Genomic DNA, 25,638 nt, shown 5'->3' with positions numbered 1-25,638 from the left:
CCATCTTGTAATGTGGGGGGTTAAAGACAATATGAAAGGCTGAAAACGCCAGCCTTTCAAACAAGACTCACAAGGACAGAGAACAATGTCATCTTTATACACCCTCTAGTTTTCAGGGTCTCTTCTACTCTAAAAGACTCTGAAGTCAGAGGAAAACAGAGGGAAAGGGTGACTATGAGGAAAGAAATGGGTTACGTGGGGTAAGCAGCTTGCCGAGGCCACTTCTCTCCCTGCTAGTGTGCACACACAAAAGAGCCATGCCATGGATCAGGCATCTCCCTCCTCTAGGGCACACCTGCGATTACAGTATCCAGAACAATATTCGGCCCCATTCATGATGGGAAACATTTGTTTCTACAACAGAAAACAAGAGCTAGGGCAGGACACATCATGCAAGGTCAGCCAGTTTCCTTGCACCACACATTTCTCTAAGGTGAGCCCCAAGTGGAGTGGAAACTGGAACCGCACTTCTGTCTTCCCCACCTCTTTAAAAAGCCTCAAGGAGCTCCTGAGCTGGAATCATACAAAACCCACAAGTTCTCTCTCTCTCATACACTCCCTCCCCCATGATGAGATCCCCTCCTCCTGCAGCACCTGGGCCATCTCAAGAGCCCACCTAGGGCCTCCCATCACAGGGCTCCATCCAATCTGCCCCTAAACTCAAAAAAGACAAAACAGCCATTTGCTTTTTCAGTTCTCCCAGGTCCTAAGGCCAAGCTCTAGGTCACAATTTGTCCTCTGGCACTCTGGAGCTGCTCTGCTGTCACGGGGGTGTTAGGAAGATCCCATTTTAATCCCACCTGTAGGAGAGCACTACAGCCCATGATGCTTAATTAAGCACGTGGGAAGGATATAAAAAAGTCCCAGATGACAAAACCCATACCCAGCCAAGGTGACTGTCCTTTCCTTCTGGGCTGAGGGCTTTCCCAACGCAGGAGCAGGCAGGGCAAGGGTTGAAGGGCTTGAGGTTCAGGAAAAAGGCTTGGACCTTCCCCCAAACCCACCCATAGAAGGAGGGACACTGAGTCAGAAGTTCATGTTTGGTTTCCGCCACTTTAAGAATACAGAAGTACAGGGCTGGGAAAGCTCCGAGTTCCAGGCCCTCCAAGGAGGCTCTGGCCTGTCAGCCAATTTAATCACTGGCCAGACAGGTGAGCAGCACATGGCCCCTTGTCAGATAAGGCAGTGGAATAAGCGTTGACCCACAGAGGATGACACTCAGGCTCTGTCGCTCAATGACAACGAACTCTTCCAGGCACAGAAGACAAGGGTCTATTGCTCCCAGATTTGGAACACGAGAACAGCAACTGTTTGTTATCCATTAAGAAAAAGAAGCCAAATTTCTTCTTTGGGGAGTATCCAAGCTGAGGCTATGAGAAGAAAGCTTCTTTACATTTTGAACATTCAAAGTGGAATTCCAAAAATCATGATAAACACAAAACATGCAGCTAAGCAGGCTCCAGAGAGTCCAGAAACATCTCCCCGTGGACAGATCACATGGCAAATGTTGCTTTCAAGGTCAAAATGTGGAGTTGGTCAGTCTCACAGTTAATCCCATTGCATCCATGAAGTCTTCCAAGCTTCTCTTGACTTGCACACCAACTTTCAAGCAAACTTGACCGAGGACTAAAGAGACCTAACTGGGAAGGTCATGAACACACCAATAAAACCAAGATCCATGCTGAAGAACCAAGGCTAGAGCAGCGACCCAAAGCAGAAACCCTCTCCCTATGGCCACCTAATGAGGGTTAGTGAAACCTAAGTTTGTTCTGCAGCCCCAGACCCCAACAGAGAGGCATCCGAATGTCTTTTCCAGCTCAGGTTGCATTTAGAGAGGACAATGAATGGAAGGAGAGGAAGGCAAGGTAGGGAAAAAGTTTCCATCCAGATTTCCAAGGAAAGCTCCTCAGGTGAACAGAGGCTTAGACAAAAAGCAAAAACCAGTGAATGGACGGCCAGAAGGTAGGAGGACTTATCAGTTTTCTATTCTTCGCAGATTTAAAAATGAAGTACAAGGGTCCTCTGAGTCCAACAACAAGGCAGCCTGGGCTATGAAATATTCTTCTGTGATTCTGACATCATAACAGCATATATTCTCTCCATCCCTCGTAGCTCCCAAGTGGAAGGACTGCAGGGAAAGGCACATCACAGCAGCATTGCCCTGGGGTGGGTGGGCTTCCTGAACCAGAGTTAGATGTCCCCATGCTTGACCATGGGAAGCAGTGTCCCTGCATTCAAAGCTCCAGTGACAGAACAGAGTCCCTGACCAGCTGTTGGAGACTGGAGAAGACCCGCTGGGCTATGTGTTCAGGCCAGCACCTGCTCCTCCCACACCTCATGGGGGACTGCCACAGAGGAGGTGGTAGTAGGAGGGATCAGTAGAAACGCTTTCGGCTCTGTTCCTGCCATTTGTTGTAGAGTATGATACCAATGACAATGGCAAATACGGAAAACACCAGAGAGAAAAAGACGATGAGGAAGAGGGCGAGGCCACTTAGGGGCGGCAGTGGGGCTGTCACTGAGGAAGCAAGAGAGAAGCAAGTCAAAATCAAGGAGCCCACCCAGTTGGGAAGGCCCAACCAACAAGCTCTCAAATCCCCAATTTCTGACACCCCTTTCTGGGAGCCAGAGCTTAGACTCTCCCTTTCCAGGAGTCTCAATTTAAAAACTAAGCTGCGCTCCTACTGCTCATCTGTAACATGGAGACAAGTGAAAAAGCAGGTGTAAGTGCTCCACACTCTTTAGAGGAAGAACACGGAAAGGAGACAGCCCTACAAGCTGTGGGTGCAAGTTACCTCAGACCTCCCATAGCACTACGACCTCCTCTCTGACCATGGGACCATTTCCCAAGATCCCCCGTGCTCACTCTCAGGCAGCTTCATGTTGTCCACTGAGGGCAAAAACACATCTCGATGCAGCCTCTCCTCTTCTGGGGTTCTCTCTACTGTCAGCTCAAACAACTTCAGGGAAATGACATCATGATTATCTAAAGAGAAAAAGAACAAGAATTACTCTAGCCACCTCAAAAACAGGTATCTTGGAGTATCATGGTTCAAGCCTCCAATCTACAGCTAACTAGCAGTGCCCTTGAAAAAAGTAACTGAAACCTTTCTGTTTTCTCATCTAAAAATAAGGATATGGAACAGGGAGTATTCTATATTAGTCCATATTTAAGTTTTTATCAACAAGCATGCATTACTCATATAATTTAAGAATTTAGAGCTAATATAAGAATTAAATCCCACATTATATGTAAAACCTTCTAACACGGTGAGAGGAGACACAGGAGCACTGCAGCTCCCCTTTAATCAGACGACACACATGAGCAAGACAGGAAAGCGTCTCAGAGCAGCTGTTTAATGGGCCTCAGGCAGGGCAGAGCTACTGGCATGGAACACACTTCTCTTCCGGACTAGGCCTAATTCTTTACAGTTCCCTGTTAACTGTGACCCTGAATCACTAATAATTACCAGAGAAAGGACGGATTTTAGTCACTGGATTTTTTTCTCTCTCTTTTTAAAGTATCATTATAAACTTATAGATTCAAACATATTCGCTCTGTGTCCATACACTGAAGTTGTACATCTTATTGGTGCTCCACTCGACCCATCTTTGTCCAGTCAGAGCAAATTCAAGTTGGCTCCTGAGTCCTTTTACAGGAACCCAGAAGTTTTTGATACGTTCCTTGCTTTTCTGGGAAGTTCCAGTCTTATACATTTCCTGCCTCAGACCTGGCATCAGCCATTTCCCCAAGAAGCTCTCATTCTTTTTAGTGGGAATTGGTATGAAGAGACCACAAATCTGAGTGCTGGGGTGCTCACTGCTACTAGGTTGGTTCCTGGGGACTGGATTTCTTGCCATTTCTCTTACTAGGATGGCATCTACAGCTACTTGGACTGCTAGAAACTTTAGCAGACCCCCAGATAGGAAAAAACTGGATTCACCTTCAATTAGAAAAATGTTTTCGCTGTCAGGACTGAGTTCAAACCAAAGGACAGGATAAAAAGCCAGGGCAATGTTCCCCACAATATAGGGGCACCAAAGACTGGAAAGCTGGGGTGTCCTAACTTTCTCAGCACTTTTCAACAATCCATTGCATAACAAGTAAGAAAATGTCAACAAGAAAGACCTGAAGAAAAAGACAAAAATTTGTACTTAGGGATATTCTATGGGCAGAGAACACAGACTTACTAACCTAGGCGTTATCACCAAAAACCTAGAGCAAAGGACTCCTTAGGATAAATGAAAAATTATTCTCTTCAGCCATTTTTAACAGTTGGGAAGAATTTCCCATTGAAAAGTACATCAGGGGGCCGGCCCGGTGGCTTCAGCCGTTCAGTGCTCACGTTCCGCTTCTGTGGCCCAGGGTTCTCCGGTTCGGATCCCGGGTGCAGACATGGCACCGCTTGACAAGCCATGCTGTGGTAGCCATCCCACATATAAAGTAGAAGAAGATGGGCATGGATGTTAGCTCAGGGCCAGCCTTCCTCAGCAAAAAGAGGAGGATTGGCAGCAGTTACTCAGGGCTAATCTTCCTCAAAAAAAAAAAGTACATCAGGAGGTTAACTGAGCAAGTACTAGAAACCTGTGAGCTCAAAGAAAAACGTGTAGACAAGAACACCTTTTTCAACTTGAGTCATATAACGAGATTACATAGCAAAGATCTCAAGCCTGTGCCTCTTCTCCCTGTGCCACGGTGAGATCTGTCCCCCAGCTTTGATCTGCCCGCACTGTATTTAGAACCCAGCTGCCAACACTAATCTGTTGAAATAACAGAAAACAGATCAGTGGTTGTCTGGAGCCAGGGTAGGGGAGGAATACTGCAAAGGGGCAAAAGGGAACTTTTTGCAGCAATGGAAACATTCTATATCTTGACTATAATGGTGGTTATATAGGTGTAAATATCTGTCAAAACTCTTCAAACTGTCTACTTCTGTTGTACGGAAAGCATACTTCAATAAAGTTAATGTTTTAAAAAACTAGTTGCCAGGAGTTTAAAAATGAGATTTCATTTAAAAAAAATCCAGATTTCCAGCTTCTCTTGAAAAACTGGAGAACAGGGTCTCATTAAGTCCACATTTTCTCCTGGCGACAATGGCTGGAACTGAGCAGCTGCTGCCCATTTCGGATGGGTATTTGCCTTTCCTTTTTGCCACAAGAAAGTTCTATTTCATACTAGCTTTATTCAAAATAAATTAATCAAAAGAACAAAAAGTTCAGTTCCTTACCTCTTCTCAAAAGATGCTATGATTGGGGCTAACACCAAGGGGGAGAATAAACATATGAAAAGAAGCTACAAATTGGGAACGAGTAGGAAGAAAATCCAGAGGAAATATTAAAGTCAAAGAACTAGGTCCTGTTATGCCACATAAGTCAATGAAGGCAAAAGTTTCAGAATCATTGGTCAAATGAGCTGAAGAGAGGACAAAGAGCGAGGACTGGAACAGAGGACTATACACGGCAAGGAAATGGAAGTCAATTTTATGAGAATAGTGCTAAAAGCACAGCAGAGAAACAGGTCCGAATGCAGCACGGACTAGAGGTGGATGGCTGGGAAACAGAAGTGCCCATACACATGACACATTCAAAAGTGTGAGAACAAAGGAGAGTCCGAGGGGTCAGTTAGAAGAGGGATGGCACAGCCAAGGAAAAGCTTTGTTAAGAGAAGAAGAACTGACCACATCAGAAGGTGGAAGGAGGGGAACCTGACTGTAAAAAGGGGCACCAGAAATAGGAAAGTATGGAACTCAAAACACAGGCTGGAAGGGCTGGCTTGATGAAGAGGCCAACACTGCTCTCTGTTAGCACCCACCACGTCCTAGAGACAACTATCCCAGGATAGCCTAGGCCTGGGGGTTGGAAGGGATCTGGATACAAGAATGCAGGAAGATAAGTACTCCCAAGGCACTTGCTTCTCAGAGCTCTGCTTATCTGGTTCTCCCCTCTGAAGCCTCACCAAGGCCTGGCTATGGAGAAGTGACCTCAGTCAGGTAAATAACTGTGCATACAGCAGTACCTGAGAGATCCCCAGTGATGGAGGAGGTGCCAAAGTAGTAGCCCCGGGGCAGACGAACCCCAGGCACCTCAATGCAATCCCTCCACTCATGCTTGCCATCGATGTCCATCATTATCTAGAATAAAGAGAAGAGATAAATCAGGGCTAGGCCACGAAAGCAGGAGAGAGACAGCCCATACCGCCAACTGGTCCAGAACAGGGACTCACCGTCAAATGCCTCTTGACATAGCGAATCACAAGGAAGGTGTCATAATGGAGATTGCGGACAATGGCTGTACAGCCCCCCAGCTCTGTGGGCCGTCCATCCCGCTCATGATCATAGCTGAGGGAGCCATTGTTCACCATGGCTGAGATGTAGGGGAACACCCGCTGCGGAAGCAGGGAAGGAAAAGCAGAGGATGGTAAGGAAGTACTCTTGGGAGTGCCCGTACAAACAGCAACAGGAATTTTGTACACACAAGCTGAGCCCCTTACAGCAGACCAGACGACCACTCTGCCTCATCATTAGCAGCCCATGAGAACCCACACTCAGATGGTCACTCAAGGGATATGGCCCAGGAAGCAACTCAACTCTGCACTTGTCTTCAGGAATCCTCCTTGCTATGGATCTGGGACGGGCTTGAAATGGGCCCTCTGGAGTCTGACTCGAATACTCCCAGAGATCACCATTTGGCACCTATATATTGCCCAAGACTGACGGTTTTCTTTTTATGTATATACACTTATCTCCCAAACTGCCACGTAAACTTCTTAAAGAAAAAATCATTTATTATGCTTCTTTGCATGTCTCCACCTTAGCTCCATCCCTTCCCCCTCAGGGTAAGTGTTTTGCATACAGCAGGTATTGTGAAAATACTTGTTTGATGAGGGAAATCTTCCCATTCAGGATAGCTCCTTTCAAATTCTAAAATCCTATAACCATATGATACTAAATGGATTAGGACTCAGAAAGAGCACTGCCAGAACCAGGCTGCTGGATGGTGTTCTCCAGCACGACACCTGTTCTTAGTCAAAAGACCTTCCAGCCCACATATAACTTCTCCCAATAATACTCCAGGCAAGGTTCTCCCACTGAAAGTTTCTCCATATCCCATCCATTTCCCCACCTACTTCAGGGGCCCTCTCTCTCCAATAGAGTTGTAGGAGCAAATTCTCCTTAGAAACAATGAGCTAACCGTTCCAGACAAGCCCAGTGCTAAGGCAGTGCAGAGAGGCAGAGTGATGACAGGAGAGGAAACATGAGACATGCCACTTCTTTGGTGAGTTCCTCACTGTCCTAAACAGTCAACATGCAAGGTGGAGATGCAGTCGAAATCAGAGACTGGTGACTCTTGAGGCAACAGCCACGTGGATATAAACAGTAGCAAATGTTGGATGGACACACAGGGAATAAGGGATGACCATGGTGGGTCAAGAATTAAGTACCTGGACTCCTGGAGAATACCGCCTCTTCTGGGCCTGAGAGGGTCCAGCAGGTTATTATAAAAACAAGAGAAGGCACAGGAGACCGGGTCAGAAAGAAACAGCCATGGAAGAGCTATGACCCAGCTGTGATGGATGAGCAAAGCAATCTAAATCCCCAAACAGAATTTTAGGGTCCATGGAGGGCATTCAGCAAGTCCTTACACCCCTCAAAATTACAGGCAAAACTATATGCACAGGTATATGTACATTTTCTAAGGAGAAGGTCTGTTACCACCATCAGATTCTCAAAGGGGTCCATCAGGAAGACCTCTCTAAGGTCATGAGGCTTTCAGAAGCTTTAGAAAACACTGTCCAAGCAGGCCACAAGTTTATCTGTACCCAGACTACAATATTTCTGAAGCAAGGGGAAAGACAGGAGTGACAAATAGGCCTAAGTTCTTCTAAATTCAAGATGTTCTTTACTGCTCAGGATTTCAGGATACAGCTCTTACCCAGAAGACAAAAATCCCACCACTTGAGAGACTATGAAGTTAACTCTAATCCAAAGGGATCAGTTACCCTCTAATTGCGCCTTATGGACAAATATTTCTAAATAGCTGTTGTCATTCTAACCTACAACATGTGGGCAAGGAAAAAGCTCTGTGAGAGCATTGCAGCACAACAGATTTCAAAAAATCATAAGGCTCAAGGGTATTTAGCTTTGCTCCAGAAAACTGCTACAGTTCTAATCTCCTAGTAACAAGAGACACCTCCACAAGCGTAGCTCAGGCCTGCACTACAGAAGGGTGGGCCAGGGTGTAGAGTCCAAAGCACTCCTTCCTCTAATACTTAGTGAGCACCTATTAGGAGCCAGGCACTGTTCCAGACTCTGGGAGTTCAATGGGAAACAAGATGGACAGGGATCTGCTCTCATGGAGCTGACGTTAGAGGGAAGAGACAATCAATCAATAAAATTATTTCAGATAGTGACAAATACTATGAATAGGTAATACAATAAAGACTGGTGAGGGATCATCTCCCTGAGGAGACAACATCTGTGCTGAGACCCAAGCAGTTAGAGGGATCCACCAAAAGATGTGGGGGTATGAGAAGAATGAAGTTGGCATATTCAAGGACTAGAAGACAGGAGAATCTGAAACACAGGTAGTGAGGACAAGGCTGGTGTGAGCTGAAGCAGGAGCCAGGGCACACTGGGCCTCAGAGGCCACAGTCAGGAGTTTAGGGCGAGCCTCAGAGCAGCTGCTCAGCTACTCTTCTCTTATGCCACTGGTGGAATATGTACAAGACTACAGAAAGGAACGAAATGAATCAGTGCATCATTAAACTGCCATAAAACTACTCTTCTATAACTATCATTTAGAATAAGCGAATTATGAGTATATTATCAAGCAGTTTACAGAAATGGGCTTCTGACAAGAAAGCTCCTAACTTCAGTGAACAATTAGGGGAAAAAAAGGATTAAAAAAGGCCCTGGGGAGCTCTGATGATCCCAAAGCTTGCCTCATTTATCAATTCTAGCAACTGTGATCAGAAGTTTAAGTTGCAGCTTTCAAGAAAGTACCCATGGGGCTGGCCCCGTGGCCGAGTGGTTACGTTCTCGCGCTCCGCTGCAGGCGGTCCAGTATTTCGTTGGTTCGAATCCCGGGTGCAGACATGGCACTGCTCATCAAGCCACGCTGAGGCAGTGTCCCACATGCCATATCTAGAAGGACCCACAATGAAGAATATACAACTATGTACCCGGGGGCTTTGGGGAGAAAAAGGAAAAAAATAAAATCTTAAAATACTGTTCAGTTTAAAAAAAAAAAAAGAAAGTACCCAGGACAACGACCCTTAACCTAAGTAGGTCTGACTCTTCCCAGGGCGGGTGAAGCATCCAGTCAGCCGGGAACAGCCAGAGGTGAGCTGGGCCTCAGAATCACTTGGAGGAGCTTTGCAACTGCACGTATATGAGGGTCTCGCAGTCAGAGTCTCAGTCAGTAGGTTTAGAGTGGGGCACAGGATCATGTACTTTTTTAAGATTTTACTTTTCCTTTTTCTCCCCAAATCCCCCTGGTTTAATGTAGTTGTATATTTTTAGTTGTGAGTCCCTCTAGTTGTGGCAGGGTGATGTACTTTTTAAAAAGCACCCAGGCAGCTGTAATGTGCCACTAAAGTTAAGAAATACTGCACTAGACACACAGCCTTACAGCTTTAGAGCTGGAATCTGTCTACTTCAGCAACTCATGACTAGGCCTTCCACTTTTTACCTCACATTAGCAATAAATCTTTAAAAATCTTTCTTCCCTCTATTTTGTATGTGGGATGCCTCAACAGCACGGTTGATGAGTGGAGTAGGTCCGCACCCAGGATCTGCAACCGCGAACCTGGGCTGCCAATGCGGAGCGCATGGAACTTTAACCACTCGGCCACAGGGCCAGCTCCATTTTTGTTTTTTTTGACCCACTAAATATACTAAAATACAATAATGACAGAACAACCACCTATAATAAATATCATTTTTTAAAAGCACATTTTAACACCAAAAAAAGAGAACTATGTGCTTTCATAATAAGTCATTTAGCATTGATGAAGTCACTTCAATGTTCCTATTCTTAGACCAGTGACACCATTACCAACCAATATGAGTTCACGAACCAGCATCTGGAAGCTACTCCCTTAGAGCAGTTTTTGCCAACCTAAACCACACTGCAGTGGAGTTCGCTGGCCAAGGTTGCCCTCTGGAACCTTGGTATGAAGAAAAGGAGGGTGGGAGAGGCGAACAAAGCCACAACTACTGCCAAGATGTCTGCAGAATGTCCCTTGGGAATGTCATGTAGCGGTGTGAATAAGAATAGCTGGCACGTTCTGAGAGCTTACCCTGTGCCTGGCAGTGTACTCAGTAACATACACGTATGCGTTCATTTAATTCTCACAACCCTAAGAGGTAGTGTTAGTATCCCCATTTCACAGGCAAAACTTGTTGAAGATAACACAGGTATTAAGTAGTGAAACCAGGATTTGAAACCAGATAGTCTGGCCCCAGAACCCTGGCTCAATCACTATCCTATGCTGCTCTCAGTATCTATCAATACGGAAAAATGTTTAGTATATACTGTTAGATACAAAACACAAAAAATCTAGGTCTCTAATATACCCTGAAACACAAAGAAATACTAGAGAATGGTTCCAGATTAAAGGAAAAGAGAGACGTGACAGCGGAATACAACATAAGATCTGGGATTTTCTTTTGCTATGAAGGACACGTTGAGACAAGTGGTGAAATCTGAATAAGGTCAGTAGATTAGAGAGGTGCTGCTGTCAACGCTAAGCTCCTGACTGTGATCACTGTGCTGTGTCTAAGGGAACTCATTTCTAGGAAAAACAAGTGAAGTACTTAGGACTGAGGGAGCATGATGAAGGCAATTTACTCTTAAGTAGTTCAGAAATAAATCTACACACATGCATGAGCACACACAGAGACACACAGAAACAGAGGTGAAAGAAAAAGACAAAGCAAATGTAGTAAAACATTAACATTTTAGGGAATCTGGGTGAAGACCATTCCAGAATTCTGTGTTGTATTCTTCTAACTTACCTGTGAGTCTGAAACTATATCAAAATAAAAAATTTTTAAAAGATTAATCTGAATCTAGTATTTACCATACTCTCAATTTTTTTATGTCTAAAAAATTTCAAAATTAAAAAAGTTAAGGGGCCGGCCCCGTGGCCGAGTGGTTAAATTCGTGTGCTCAGCTTCGGAGGCCCAGGGTTTCACTGGTTCGGATCCTGGGTGCGGACACGGCACCGCTCGTCAGGCCACGTTGAGGTGGCATCCCACATGCCACAACTAGAAGGACCTCCAACTAAAATATACAATATGTATGGAGGGATTTGGAGAGAAAAAGCAGAAAAAAAAAAAAGATTGGCAACAGTTGTTATCTCAGATGCCAATCTTTTTTTAAAAAAGGGTAAAAACAATAGGTTCAATATGATGCAAAGTTTTTGTTCTTAAGTTGTCTGTACAGTGTTGTTTTTGTTTTGGCCTTTTCTGATTTTTCTGTAATGAGCTTTTATATAAAGATTGGAATTAATAAAACAAATGCCTCTTCTACAGCATCTCCCTTCACACCTCCATTTGATCCTCCTCTTGGATCACTAGTGGAACACACTCACTGCCACTGCCACTGCCACTGCCAGATGCTTCTCAAACTTTCCAAACTTTGTTTTGTTTTGTTTTTTGCTGAGGAAGATTTGCCCTGAGCTAACATCTGTTGCCAATCTTCCTCTTTTTGCTTGAGGCAGATTCGCCCTGAGCTAACATCTGTGCCAGTCCTCCTCTATTTTGTATGTGGGTCACTGCCACAGCATGGCCACTGACGAGTGGTGTAGGTCTGCACCCAGGAATCGAACCCAGGCCACCGCAGTGGAGCATGCTGAACTTAACCACCAGACCATGGGACCAGCCCCAGACTTTCCAAATTTTCTAAGTCACTGGTCCTACAGTAATCTTCATCCAACTCACCCTTATGCAGGAATCTGTATAAAGAGGTGACTGGTTAACTCAGCAACACTCATCCTATTCAGAGTGTAACAAGATCAGTGAGATTCTTACCACATTACTGGGCAGGATGAGAAGGCCCCTCAAACCGCTAACCTATACTAGTGACCCTGTCTCCCAGTCCCAAAGCTCCCTGACTGGAGGATACAGAAAAGTGCTGCCTCCAGGCCAGCTGACTGCCTGAAAGACCTTCACATACTTGAACGCTAGCATGATCTCTCAAACTCAAGGAATGATTTTTTTTTAATTGAGTTCATAATAGTTTACATCATTGTGAAATTTCAGTTGTACATGATTTCTTGTCACCACATCAGTGCTCCCCTTTACCCCCTTCCCCTGGTAACCACTGAACTGTTTTCTTTGTCCATGTGTTTGTTTAAATCACTCATGGAATGATGTTAATCCCATTTATTTCAGTTGTGACCCTACTATAACAAACCCAAATGATATAATTTGAGGAATTCAGTAAAGAGTACTCTAAAATCAGGAAAGTTTAAACTTGAGGTACACCCTCAAAACTGAAGTTCATAACTTATCTACCCAAAGTACAAGTATCAACATTCAGAAAATAGCCTAATATGCATGCTTTAATTTCACTGCTACCCATCATTTTGATAGTATGTGAATACTGCTTGTTAATGAGACGAACCATCAATTCTACAGAATAGGAGATCTTGTCTACAGTTCTACTTTGGGGAATGTAGGAACTTTCTAAAATTATATATAAAATCCCACATGCACCTGTATCTTTCTGTAGGCCCACACTTTGACCACATTCTCAAAAGGGTCAAAACCCAATGTCCTCTGGAGCACTGGCTCTTGCTTTCTTTCTACTTCCTCTCTCCCTCTTTCACTGTTTCAGAAAAAGAAAGATCATCTTCTCCTGGTCTTTATTTAATTCTAGCAGAAAACCATACATCTCTACTTCCCTCGAAAAGTAGTTCTCACCAATGAAGCTCAGCTTCAATGCTTAATCACATCTGAGAGCTTGCCAATACTCCCTAGATCTAGCTTCCAAAGGAGTCTCTCTTGGAAAACACTGCCTCACCTAAGACTGGAAAAAAACCTAAGTCACATCCAAGGTGGATGATAACAAGAGAATTGAAGAAGTTACGGCGTTCTTTTAATAATGTAAAGATTCTCTCTGCCAACAATAAAGAGACCAAGAGGATCAGTGTCTTTATCAACATAACGACTTGAGGAAATGTGTTTTTAAGTTGGATGGCACAGTACTGTTAATTTTCTCCAGTTTCAAAGGAGGAAAAATAGTCATCACATTAAAAAATACATAGGAAGGGCTTCAAACTAGACTCCCAAGCTGGCCTGACCTGGGAAGAGCAGTGAGCTGTTCTCCCCACTCTCCAACCAGCTGTGTCCGCCGCCACAGAGTGAGGCCCAAAGGTCTTACTGGGAAGAAGGAGGGCAAAGGCTGCAAAGGGCTGCAATTCTGTGCTCTCATTCCAGGACGGCCTCTTGTCATCAGACTCTGATTTCCACTGAAAGAAGAACATTCCTGGTCCAAAATTGCTACTGAGTTCCCTGCAACTTTTCACCAACATCTGGCTTCTCATGAGAACTAATGACCATCAGCTGATGGCTTCACAGTGCCAAGAAAAGATGATCAGGTCACGTTTTAATCAATATTTTTTTAAAAAGCAACACTAAGATAGAATTCACATACCACACAATTCACCTATTTAAAGTCTATAATTCAATGTCTTTTAGTATATTCAGAGTTAAGATTATAATGAATGTGGAACATTTTCATCACCCAAAGAGAAATCTTGTGCTCACTAGCAGTCACTCTCCCCACCCCCATTCCCATTCGCCCAGCCCTAGGCAACTACTCACCTACTTTGTCTCTATAGATTTGCCTATTCTGGATATTTCACATACATAGGATCATACAATATGTGGTCTTTTGTGACTGGCTTCTTTCACTTAGCATGTTATCAAGGGTCATCCAGAGTGGAGCACATATAAATGCTTCATTTCTTTTTAATGCTGAATGATATTCCATTGTACGGATATATCTTAATTTTGTTTATCCCTTCATCAGTTGATGGACATTTGAGTTGTATCCTTTTAGCTTTATTATGAATAATGCTGCTATGAACATTCATGTAAAAGTTTTTATGTAGATATGTTTTTATTTCTCTTGGGTATATACATGGGCGTGGAACCGCTGGATCATATAAACTCTATGTTTAACTGTTTGAAGAACTGCCAAACTGTTTTCCAAAACAACTGCACCATTTTACATTCCCACATTGAGAGTATGAGAGTTTCAATTACTCCACATCCTTACCAACAGTTATCATCTTTTTTATTTTGGCGATGCAAGTGGGTATGAAGCGGCATCTCATTATGTTTTGATTTGTATGTCCCTAATGGCTAATGATGTTGAGCATCTTTTCATCTGTTTACTTGCCTTTCATAGATATTCTTGGGGGAAATATCTACTGAGATCTTTTGGCCACTTTTTTTTTTTTTAAGATGTTATTTTTTTCCTTTTTCTCCCCAAAGCCCCCCAGTACATAGTTGTATATTCTTCGTTGTGGGTCCTTCTAGTTGTGGCATGTGGGATGCTGCCTCAGCGTGGTTTGATGAGCAGTGTCATGTCCGCGCCCAGGATTCGAACCAACGAAACACTGGGCCGCCTGCAGCGGAGCGCTCGAACTTAACCACTCGGCCATGGGGCCAGCCCCGGCCACTTTTTAATAGGGTTGTCTTTTTCATTATTGAGTTGTATCTAGAATATATAAAGAACTATTACAAGGGTCCTATCAGGTATATGATTTATGTTTATTTTCTCCCATTCTGTGGGCTGTCTTTTCACTTTCTTAATGGTGTCCTTCAAAACACAAAAGTTTTTAATTTTGATGAAGTCCAATTTACCTATTTTTTTCATTTTGTGGCTTCTGTTTTTGTCATATCTAAGAAACTATTGCCTAATCCAAGGTCATGAAGAATTAACACTATGTTTTCTTCTAAGAGTTTCATAGTTTTAGCTTTCACATTTAGTTCATTGATCCATTTAGCAAATATTTGCGTATGGTGTGAGGCAGGGGACAACTTCATCATTCTGCCTGTGGATACATAGTTGTCTCAGAATCATTTGTTGAAAAGACAATTCTCTCCTCATTGAATTGTCTTGCTACCCTTATCAAAAATCAATTGATTATGAGAATTTATTTCGGGATTTTCAATTCTATTCCATTATCTATGTCTATCCTTATACCAGTATCACACTGCCTTTATTACTGTAGCTTTGTACTAAGCTTTGAAATCAGGAAGTGAGTCCCCTGACTTTGCTCTTCTTTTTTTTTTTGAGGAAGATTAGCCCTGAACTAACATCTGCTGCCAATCCTCCTCTCTTTGCTGAGGAAGACTGGCCCTGAGCTAACATCTGTGCCCATCTTCCTCTACTTTATATGTGGGACGCCTACCACAGCATGGCTTGCCAAGCAGTGCCATGTCTGCACTCAGGATCCAAACTGGTGAACCCCGGGCCACCAAACCAGAACATGTGCACTTAACCACTGTGCCACCAGTCCAGCCCCTTTGCCCTTCTTTATCAAGATTAATCTGGCTATTCTGGTTCTCTTGAATTTCCATATTGATTTTAGGATCAGTTTGTCAATTTCTGAGAAGCTAGCTATGCTTTTGATAGATAGGAATTGCATCAAATTTGTAGATTAATGTCGGGAGTATCACCATGTTAATACTAAGTTTTCTGATCCATCACATGGGATGTCTTTCCATTTATTTAGGTCTTCTTTAATTTCTTTCAACAATATTTTATAGTTTTCAGAATATGTTTTTTTGTTAACTTTATTTCCAAATATTTTATTCTTTTTGATGATAGTGTAAATGAAACTGTTTTCTTAACTTTCATTTTCTGATTGTTCAATGCAAGCATAAATATAATTGATTTTTGAATGCTGATCTCACATCCTGCAACCTTGCTGAATTCATTTCTTAGTTCTAACAGTTTTTTTGTGGATTATTTAGGATTTTCTATATCCAAGATGATGTCATCTGCAAATAGAAATAATTTTACTTCTTCCTTTCCAAACTGAATGTCTTTTTTTTCTCTTGCCTCACTGCCCTGACTTTTGGAATCTCCAGTACAATGTTGAATAGAAGTGGTAAGAGCGGATATTCTTGTCTTATTCCTGATCTCAGGGGGAAAGTATTCAGTATCTCACAATTAAGTAGGACGTTTGCTGGGGGGTTTTCATAGATGCCCTTTATCAGGTTGAAGAAGTTCCCTCCTATTTCTAATTTGTTGAGTGTTTTTATCATAAAGAGCTATTAATTTTGTCAAATGCCTTTTCTACATCTATTGATATGATCATATGATTTTGTCCTTTATTCTATTAATATGGTTTATCCCATAAATTTTCAGATTATTAAACCAAATGTGAATTCCTAGGATAAATATACTTGGCCATGGTGTATAATTCTTTTTATATGTTGCTGGATTTGGTTTGCTAGTATTTTACGATGATGTTTATTTACATCTATATTCATAAGAGATACTGGTCTGTAGTTTTCTTGTCTTGCAATATCTTTATCTGGTTTTGGTATCAGGATAATACTGGCCTCAAAGAATGAGTTGGTCAATGTCTCCTCTTATTTTTTGTAAGGGTTTGAGAAGAAGTGGTATTAATTCTACCCTATATGTTTGGTATAATTTACCAGTAAAGTCTTCTGGGCCTGGGCTTTTCTTTGTGACTCGTTTTTTATTACTAATTCAATCTTTTTACTTATTACAGATCTATCCAGATTTTCTATTTCTTCAACTATCATTTTAACAACTATTTATAATATGGCAACCTCACTGTGGCACAGATAGTATCCTGTACTCCCAAATATTAAAGCTCTTGACTTACTCACCTAAACTACAATTGCTATACTGCTGATGAGGAAACTGAGGTCATGTAACTTTCAACAATCTGTCCTGATTTCAGAGAGTCAAGCCTAAACTCAGCTTACACATTGAACTCCCTCACTCCCTTCTCAGATGCATTACTGGTTGGTAGTGTTTTCCCAGTATTTCTTCATGAACAAATGCGGTAGGAAGTAAGTTGAGCAATAGGGTTGAGCACTCTGGTACCAAGGAAACAAGAAACCAGAGAAACGTTTATACCACTACCTTGAGGGATTGGATGAATTGTTCCACACCCACTCCTGCCTGCTCCTTGTCCAGCACATCTTCTATACGTGACATTTTCAAGTTGTCAAAGGTACCATATTTGTCACCCTCTCCTTATGTGCTCAAAATAAATAAAGGAAAATAATGAGACTGAAGACTCTGGAGTCAGACCCCACCACCTGTGTGTTTTTTAATCTTTCTGCACTTCAGTTTCTTACCCATCAAGTAGGGATAATAATATCTATCCCAAAGGGTTGTTATGATAAGTAAATAACACATGCAAAAGTGCTTAGAACAATGCCTGGCCCCTTTATGTGTGATATCAAAATAAACCATGGCACTAACAAAACACATTTGATTTTACCCTCTAAGACAGTTCCGGGTTGTCAGGATGTAGAAGGAAATACACTTTCTACAACTCTCTGCATTGAGTGGAAGTTCTAAGAAATGAAATTGCATAGATCACATGAAAATAATAAAACGTCTACATTCTCAGGGACATCAACCTGGCAGAAGAAACGATGGATGAGAGGTGGTAGAGCATCATAATTAAAAGCACAGCCTCTGGAATCAGGCAGACCTGTGTTGAAAATCTCACTCCACCTTACATTGGCTGTTACCTTGAAGGAGACACTTAGCTTCTCTAAGCCTCTGATTACTCACTGGTAAAACAGCAAAAATAATACTGACTATAAGATTTCATGAGGATTAGGACAATATTTGTAAAGTACCAGCCACATAATAGCCACCTCATAAAGAGAAATTGATTTACTACCTTTTTAAAATGTAGTTCTAATAAATAAACAGCAAGCAAGGACCTGATGTTGGTCCAGGGGTTCTCAATCCTGGTTATGCATGTGATTCATCTGGAGAGCTGCAAAAAAGTAAGCTTGCCTAGACTGCACCTAAGATAAACAGAATCAGAGTTCCCGGGCTGGGGGCCTGGACACCAGCATTTTTAAAAGCTTTCCAGGTAATGCCAATACGCAATTGGGGGTGAGAACTATAACAGCTAGCCAGAAAGGAAGTCCTGATTTTTACCATCTGAAACTAACTTTTTTGATTAACATCTACTCTCCTTACAAAATAAGCCCATCAGCTCTGCCCCCTCATATCAGAATTACTACTATCAGATGGTGAAATGGAAGCTAAGAAGAGTCTGAACAATTTATTTCTGGGGGAAGCAGAGAGCTAGGTTTGAAACTCTAGGCCAGCCCTGAAGCCCACACCTCTTATTCAGACGCATTCTAATCACCACTATTTCCTCAGCATAACTGCAAATCCAGTCATGACATTTCTCCTCATCAAAATGCTTTAATGCACTTACCTCCTTAGCATAAAGTCTAGACTCCGTAAAAGGAGGAACCCGGCCCCATAATGTGCATGGTGAGGATGAGTCACATATACTCAAATTGTCTGGTGCTGGTCTCAATAGCCAAACCACCTACTACCCAGACACTGCTCAATCTCAGTGGCCAGTTAACTGGCCCAAGAGGGAACAGCGTTAATACTAAAGAAGCAAGGTGAATGATGGCTCCTGGAATTGTGCAACATAGCAAAACTGCTGGCCCTGTTTTTCTTTCTAGCCTCATCTCTCTCTGATCCCCTCTTTTTTCCTCATATTCATCATCCCTTCTCTCATGTTATCTCCTTAACACAAGCGTTTCCTTCTGCATGGAACACTGGTTCCTAATTCCGCAGACTTCAAGGTAAATGTCACTTCCTGAAAAAAGTCTTCACCAAGGACCACCAGCATCACCACTGTCCACTCCAGGTTAGATGCTCCTGTTATGTCCTCCCACAGCGCCCCACAGTTCCCCCATCGGCATTCTCACTTTGCTACTGAGTGCAAAGACCAGGTTGGTCTTGCTCACTAATTCTTTGGCACCTACAAAGTGCTTAATGTATGGTGGAGTGAAGAGGAGGCCAGAAGAAACATGGAGATGCAACTCTGTAACTGACTCACACCAAAAGGTTATTCTCCTAACTCAGGTCTCACTTTCCACTTCCTCTAAAATAAACTCTGTGGGAAATGTTAAACACTATTGAATCTGGGTGTTGCACATATGATGATCTGTTCTTCCAATTTTTTTATAAGTTTGAAATTTTTCATAATAAACTTTTGGGGAAAAAATTAAGTGAATTCTGCCTCCATTTCTAATTCTGCCTTTCTTGCTAAATATTATTTAGCTACAGGATACCCAGCAACAACCTGTCATAATCATTTTCCCACCATCTGATAGCAAGGCCATTGGGCAGAGAGAGTACAAACCTGTTGCCAGTACAGGAAAGTACTAAAGAACCCTAGGGTCAGCTAACAAAAAGCAAGAAGCCTCTGCCAACAGCCAGATCCTGGGTTCCAACAAAATGCTGGGATTTCACCAATTTCCTTTTATAGCCTTTCCTATAGGAGAGAATTGCTGTTCATGGCTGAGAAGAGGAAGAAAAGGATGCTGGAAAATGTGAGCAAGCTGCAGAAGAGAGCACAGCGGTGACATATTAAGTCAGGGGAGCTGAGTTACATAAATTCAGCTTGTTCTGGTACTGGCATAGTAGCCACATCACCAACCAGCCAAACATGCTCAATTCCATCCGCTACCTAATGTGCATAAGAGAGCATACTGTGAACCTAAAGAGAAAGCCCCCATTTACAACAGCCATTCCCAAAAGACTGTGCACCATTAACAGTTCTCTCTAGAAAAAACCTTGACAAGGACATTAACTTTTGAAGTTCAATCAATGAAGAAAATAGAACGGAACCCCTCACTTTCTTCCCCTCTGTTCCCTCCTGAATGACATTCCTGAGGCAAAGGACTGTGATGTCAGTGCAGCTGACCTAAGCTCTGACACTTGCCATTACCTCTTGCTGCTTCTCCTCATTGGGATAGGTGTCTACAAATACTCCCAGCCCCACAAATTTGTCCATGTTTCCAAACACAGGCCCTAGAGAGAGAGAACAGATGACGAACAATGAAATAAAGCCAAGAGTTGATAAAGGAATAATATATCACTATGATGGAGGAAAAAGTGAAAGTCAAATGACTCCCAGGCCTCTCTTTAAGATGAGAAAACATACGTAAAAGCACGCAGCAAAGTGCATGGCCTGTAACAAGCACCCAGTAAATATCCGTAGTTGTTTGTTATTGAAGGCAGGGGAAAGAGAGAAGGCCACTGCAACTGTGTTTAGCTCTACAGCTGCTCCCTGATCCAAACTGGTTGCCAAGGCGCCCCGAAAGAATTCTGCTTCACAAACACTTGGTGATGACTATGCCCCCGAGAGAGAACTGAATTCCCAAGTTCCACTTCTTGTTACAAAAGAGACCAGGTCAAATCAGGCTGAGTTTGCCATCTACTTGGAGCAATGGCTCCCGCACAACAAGGAAAACTAGATAACTCTTCTCCTGAGTCAGGAGTGCTGAGATCGTCCCCTGTGCATGCCCAGAAGAAAGCGGCCAACCCAATCATCGGTGTTTGGGAGAGACAGCGCTTTCACCCAGCCAACAGGCCAAGTGGTTTCAAAGGGAATCTGGAAGGAACTAATAAGCAAGAAATTGCCCCAGGATGAGTCAAGTTCAGCTGCTTATTAGGACTTAGACCCCATTCCAGAGACTAGACAGGCCAGTCTTCATCCACAGACATCAAGGTAGAGGTAAAACTGCTGGCATTGTGGGGACACACCGTTCTCAAAGAGTGCAGATGAAAAAGCTGGCCTGTCACACCCCCGCAGAAGAGCAATACAGGGTCCCAATACCTGGCTGCATCCGATCTTTTGTGTACCAGATTGCCAAGCCATCCCCATGCAGATTCTTCTTCCCTTGTCCATGGATCTTGAAGTGCACCTGCAACTCCCAGTCTCTCAGGAAACACGGCTAAAGTGAAAAAGACGCTGGAGTCAATGAGGAGCAAGAAATGCGAAACCCCTCAAGCCCTCGTCAAGAGCCTACGGACTTGGACAACATAAATGCAGGTAACACTAGGTTAAGGGCTAAAAATGAAATCTAAGACTTGCTAAATGTTTGTGTCGTAAAATTAAAGAGATGGGCCATTCAGCTGTATCTGAGATTTAATATGAAAAGTGAATAAACCTCCCAATTATCTTCAACCTCTCCCAATAGAAACAGGATAGTACTCCAAAGTTGGAAAAGACAAGAATGCCAAATTAGACTACTGTGATCCTACACCCACCCAGCAAAGTATCTCAGACCATAGAGTGCAGGTGGCTGAACTAACATTCATTTGCAACTTAAGATCACCCTTCTGACAGAAAGACTCTAAAAAGCTTGAATTTAAAGGTCAATGCCTCGTTCATTACACAAGAATAAGAAAAGTAAGTCATTACTCTCAGGTTTCCAGAAGCAATTAGCAGATGCTATAAACAACTCTCATTAGCTAGACTTGGCCCTATGCCAAGCTGGGGCGCAAATCAGAGTTCTGCAAGAAGGTTAAGTTACAGTCCCCCAAAACCTCATGCCCATGGCCAAGAAACTAAATGCTCTAAAGGAGAACACCACCATCCCCACCGCAGGGACAGCCTCCAGGGGGAAAGCATTAAGGAGGTGAGAGACTCCTGTTTTTCTTCTTTTGAATTGTGTATCAAAACCTTGGAAAATGGAGAAGGTAAGTGCATGGTTAAGTGCTCTAAATAGTTGAACACTTTCAAGGAGAAACCAGAGTGGGTATCTAGTTTAGAGAGGCTCCTGGTTAAAGCTCACCAGGAAGGAGGGAAGAAGGGAAGGAAGAGCAGAAAGACCAGTGGGGTGCAGCCAAAGGCTCTCCAAATAGGTTATCCCGGCTCTCGAGCAACGTACTGCTAGGTCACTTTCAGTTTTCATTTTTAATTTCTGAGAAGTCTTCAAAAGTGATAGTATTAGAAGTACACAGTCAAAAATGAAAAGGGTGCTGATACTTCCGAATTCACCAAAGAACCCTGAAATCTTCAATAGCTTACCTGCTCTGATGAGCCCAGTCCCTGTATTGTCATTCTGGGTTCTGACCTTTCCGCTGTTTCATTTAGATTTCTGGGCTCCATAGCCAGTGAAATTCATTGGCTCCATAGCCAGCAGGTATATTATGCCCCTGAGAGGAGGGCAAGGCCAGAGAAGTTCACAATGACCCAAGAGATGTCTGCCCCTTATCCTTGGCCTCCAGCAGCACAGTGCTATACAGTTTCACTCAGGGCTACCTATAGTGTTTCTGAAACTTTGCTGCACATTAGATTCACCTGGAGGCTTTGAAAAATCCCAATTGCCAAGCCATACCCATTCCAATTAAATCAAAATCTCCGGGGGAACCACGCATCAACTCCAATGGACAGCCAAATGAGAACCACGGCTCAAACAAATGCTTTCTATTCAAGCAACTCAGAAACACCTCCAAAGCTCATTCTGCTAGTCAGACAACAAAAAATACAGGTATCAGAGAATCTGAAAAAGGGCAGGATAACTAGATCCTAGACTAAAATTGCTGCTAAAAGAGTTAAGACAGCAGCAAAGTATCGAGCTTTGGATATAATCATTTAGTAACCCAGAGAGTTCCGTCAATGAATCTTATAACAGACGTAATAACATAACAGTGCACATTTCTGTAACATTTTAACTTTCCAAAGCTTTTTCACACCTATTGTTTTATTTTACTCTCACAATAACCGTGGTGGGCAAGTAGAGCAGATATTATGAAGCTCATCTGACAGATGGAGAAACTGACAACTGTGAGAGGTTAAGTAACTGTCCAGGGCTAATAGTGGGTCTGTGATACAGCCAGATCTAGAACCCAAGTCTTGCAACTGCCAGCTGTTCACCTCTTCCACCAGAGCACAGTGCCCTGCACTCTGCCCAAGAACGAGCTCGGAACTACAATCTGGGTTAAGGGGCCAGCCTGTGCAAATAGTTCACGTAGAAACTTCTCTTATCCCTCTGCTCCTTTAGAATTCTCTGCCACATAAAATGAACAGTGAAAAGAAATAGTTCTCTTTTCTGAGGTACACTTATCTACAATTAATAATAAAAACCATGTAAAAGTAAGTTCTTAACTTATGAGAACCCAAGACAAAGTATTAAAGGATGCCAAGGTCATTCCCATAAGTAAAGCGGTCGTAAAAGATTTAGAAAGAGCCCTGGAAACTGAAATGAAAGCATCATCTTACACTTGTACAAAATCACAGTGCAGCCACACCAGGAATATGGCATTCACTTCTTGCCGCCATACCTCAAGAAAGACAATGTAGCTAGAAAAGGTCCAGAGAAGGACAAATAAAATGACCAAGGGCTCAAAGTGGCTTTCACATGAAAATAAAATTTAAAATTAGACTCTTCAAAGGGAAATAACAAGGGGGGATACTGGGATGAAGTTTGGGATATATTAAAAGAGCAGTTTTCTACTTTACAAAGCAAAGTAATTAAACATGAGTTATTAACCTGCAAGGAGTAATACCATCAGGTCAATCAGGAATTAAAGACATTTCAGGAAACAGAATCAAAATGAATTATTTGCTATAATTAGGGCAATAAAGAGCATTTCCTTAAATATCTGATTTCATTATGAAGGTTATCATCACCTCTGAAATGAAAATCCTTGATATCCACAGAAGACAGAATACTGGAGACAGACAGTAAAATTAAGTCAGTATGCCACTGGTGAACTTTTTAGGACTTTCTGAGTCACCAACACAGGAGAGAGAAAGACTCTTACCACCCGGTTCCACAGGGCACCCTGTTTACTCTGCATATCTGGGGTAAGGCGGATATACTGGGTCATCACCATGGCATTGCCCATCAGATTCCACAGGGAGGAACTGCTTGTGCCCACACCTATGGAAAGAAGGAGATCAGTTCATACTCTTCAACACCAACCTGTTCAGAAGGCCACCGTGGACCCTTTGAAAGCTAGAGTCATCATCTTTTTCTCCTTTTCATGTCACTCAATCTCCCACTTTCTGTCACTCATAAATCTTAAATCCTTGCCATCTTTACAGCTTCCTTTCACAAAGCCCTTCTCAGGTGAAGACCCCAAAGCACATCAGAGCTTCTACCTTATCCATGCCACAGTAACCATAGCTCAGATCCATTCTTCCCGTTTTATGAGCAAATTTCAGCACCATGAAAGAAAAAAAATCCCCCAGTTATACCAAAAAGAGCTTGACCCTCAGGCCTCTAGGACTTAATGATAGTCTTTCTTTAAACAATCCAAGTGTGAAGTCACTTCATCCCCTATCTCAGACTATAAATCCCTTGAGAGTGAGAGCACAGTATCAGCAGAGAGCAGCACAGAGGAGGCACTCAATACAGCTGCTAAGTGAACAAGTGATCACCCTTGGCAACAGTGTTTACGCTCTTGCAGTCTGAGTTTTTGTTTGCTGTCCCCCTATCCACACTCCCTTGGGGAAACAGACTTGTGTTAGTTAAGCCATCTGCACTGACTTGGTCCTCTTTGTAGCTAACTATATAAATTTTCTAGTCGATACGCTGTGCCTAGGGGCCTATGGACCCTAAACAGAGCAAAGCTAACCAGCCTCCTTCATCAGTAGAGCTCCTCGACTGGAGAACAGGTGTTTTAATCGGCAACAGAATGTTATCCTCTTTTTCAGTCTAAGTTCTACCCTGTTCTGCCTCCTGCTTTATTTCTAGCACATCCACAGCTCCATCGCGAGACCGGCTCGTCGTTAGTGGCCCTCAATCACTCCTCACCATTCGCCGTTCTCTCCCCTTCCCACATTCCTCCCATCCAACTCCAAGCTCCCCTTCGTCCAGGCCTAGCGCTAGTGACATCCGACGGCCCTCCTTCGACCTGCTGGAAACTTCTAGCGCTAAGTGCAGGGCGGAGAGGGGAAGCTGACCCCTGCTTTTCGGACCCGTGGCTCCCAAACGCGGTGGGAGTCCCCGTGGGGCCCCACCCACCGCCGGCAGTTTCCTCAGGGCCACGCAGCCCTGCGCCGCCCCCGCCTCTACCGAAGAGCTCGGGTCCAGAAGCCCTCCCCGTGCGCGCCCACCTCGCCCCGGGCGCCTCACCCTGGTAGGGCTTCGACAGCGAGTGCTCCCGTTTCAAGTACTCGAACGTTTGACCCGCCCCGACTTGCCGTGGCCCCTGCCCAGACCCCAACAAAAGGAGGAGGAGCAACATTCTGGACCCATCTCGGGCTGACAAACGCCGCCGCCACCGCTGCCACCACCCAGAGGACCCTAGACTCGCCGCCATCTTTCCCACCGCCGTCCCTTCACTAAAAACCCGCCTTGTCGTCCAAGCCATTGGCCCATGGAACCACCTGCCCCGCGTCTCATTGGCTCTCGTCGAGTCCCCGCCCCCGCAGGTGAGCATCTCTCCAATTGGCTGGCTAGGGTATCAGTTGCCTTGCCAACCCTGGAAAGGGGCGTGACCGAATGCCTGGACTCCCTAATTTGCATTTGTCCTAAGCTCCACTAGGCCTGCTGGGACACATAGTGATTTTCGTTTTGTTTCAGCGTTCCAGAGAAAATTTAAAGAGATAAAATGTTTCTTCCAGTC

The 25,638-nt window shown here is 43.5% G+C and overlaps 1 protein-coding gene across 2 annotated transcripts; it reads right to left on the bottom strand.

Annotated features, from left to right (window-relative positions):
* Positions 1–1,033: 1,033 nt before the first annotated feature.
* Positions 1,034–25,333, bottom strand: LMAN2L (lectin, mannose binding 2 like). 2 transcript variants are annotated; one of them, XM_046661979.1, is made up of 9 exons: positions 25,146–25,333; positions 23,830–23,948; positions 20,894–21,011; positions 20,003–20,085; positions 7,442–7,474; positions 6,224–6,385; positions 6,017–6,131; positions 2,867–2,986; positions 1,034–2,518 (listed from the first exon to the last, which is right to left on the bottom strand). In XM_046661979.1, the coding sequence occupies exons 1-9, from the start codon at positions 25,330–25,332 to the stop codon at positions 2,376–2,378; spliced, it is 1,080 nt and encodes a 359-aa protein (XP_046517935.1). In that variant the 5' UTR covers position 25,333; the 3' UTR covers positions 1,034–2,375. The 2 variants fall into 2 exon arrangements, with proteins under 2 accessions (XP_046517935.1, XP_046517936.1); XM_046661980.1 differs by lacking the exon at positions 7,442–7,474.
* Between the last annotated feature and the right edge of the window lie 305 nt (positions 25,334–25,638).

This window comes from Equus quagga, chromosome 5 (assembly GCF_021613505.1).
Source record: "Equus quagga isolate Etosha38 chromosome 5, UCLA_HA_Equagga_1.0, whole genome shotgun sequence".
Classification (NCBI taxonomy): domain Eukaryota; kingdom Metazoa; phylum Chordata; class Mammalia; order Perissodactyla; family Equidae; genus Equus; species Equus quagga.
Note: the sequence above shows the minus strand (reverse complement) of the source record. Positions and strands in the feature narration are given on the sequence as shown.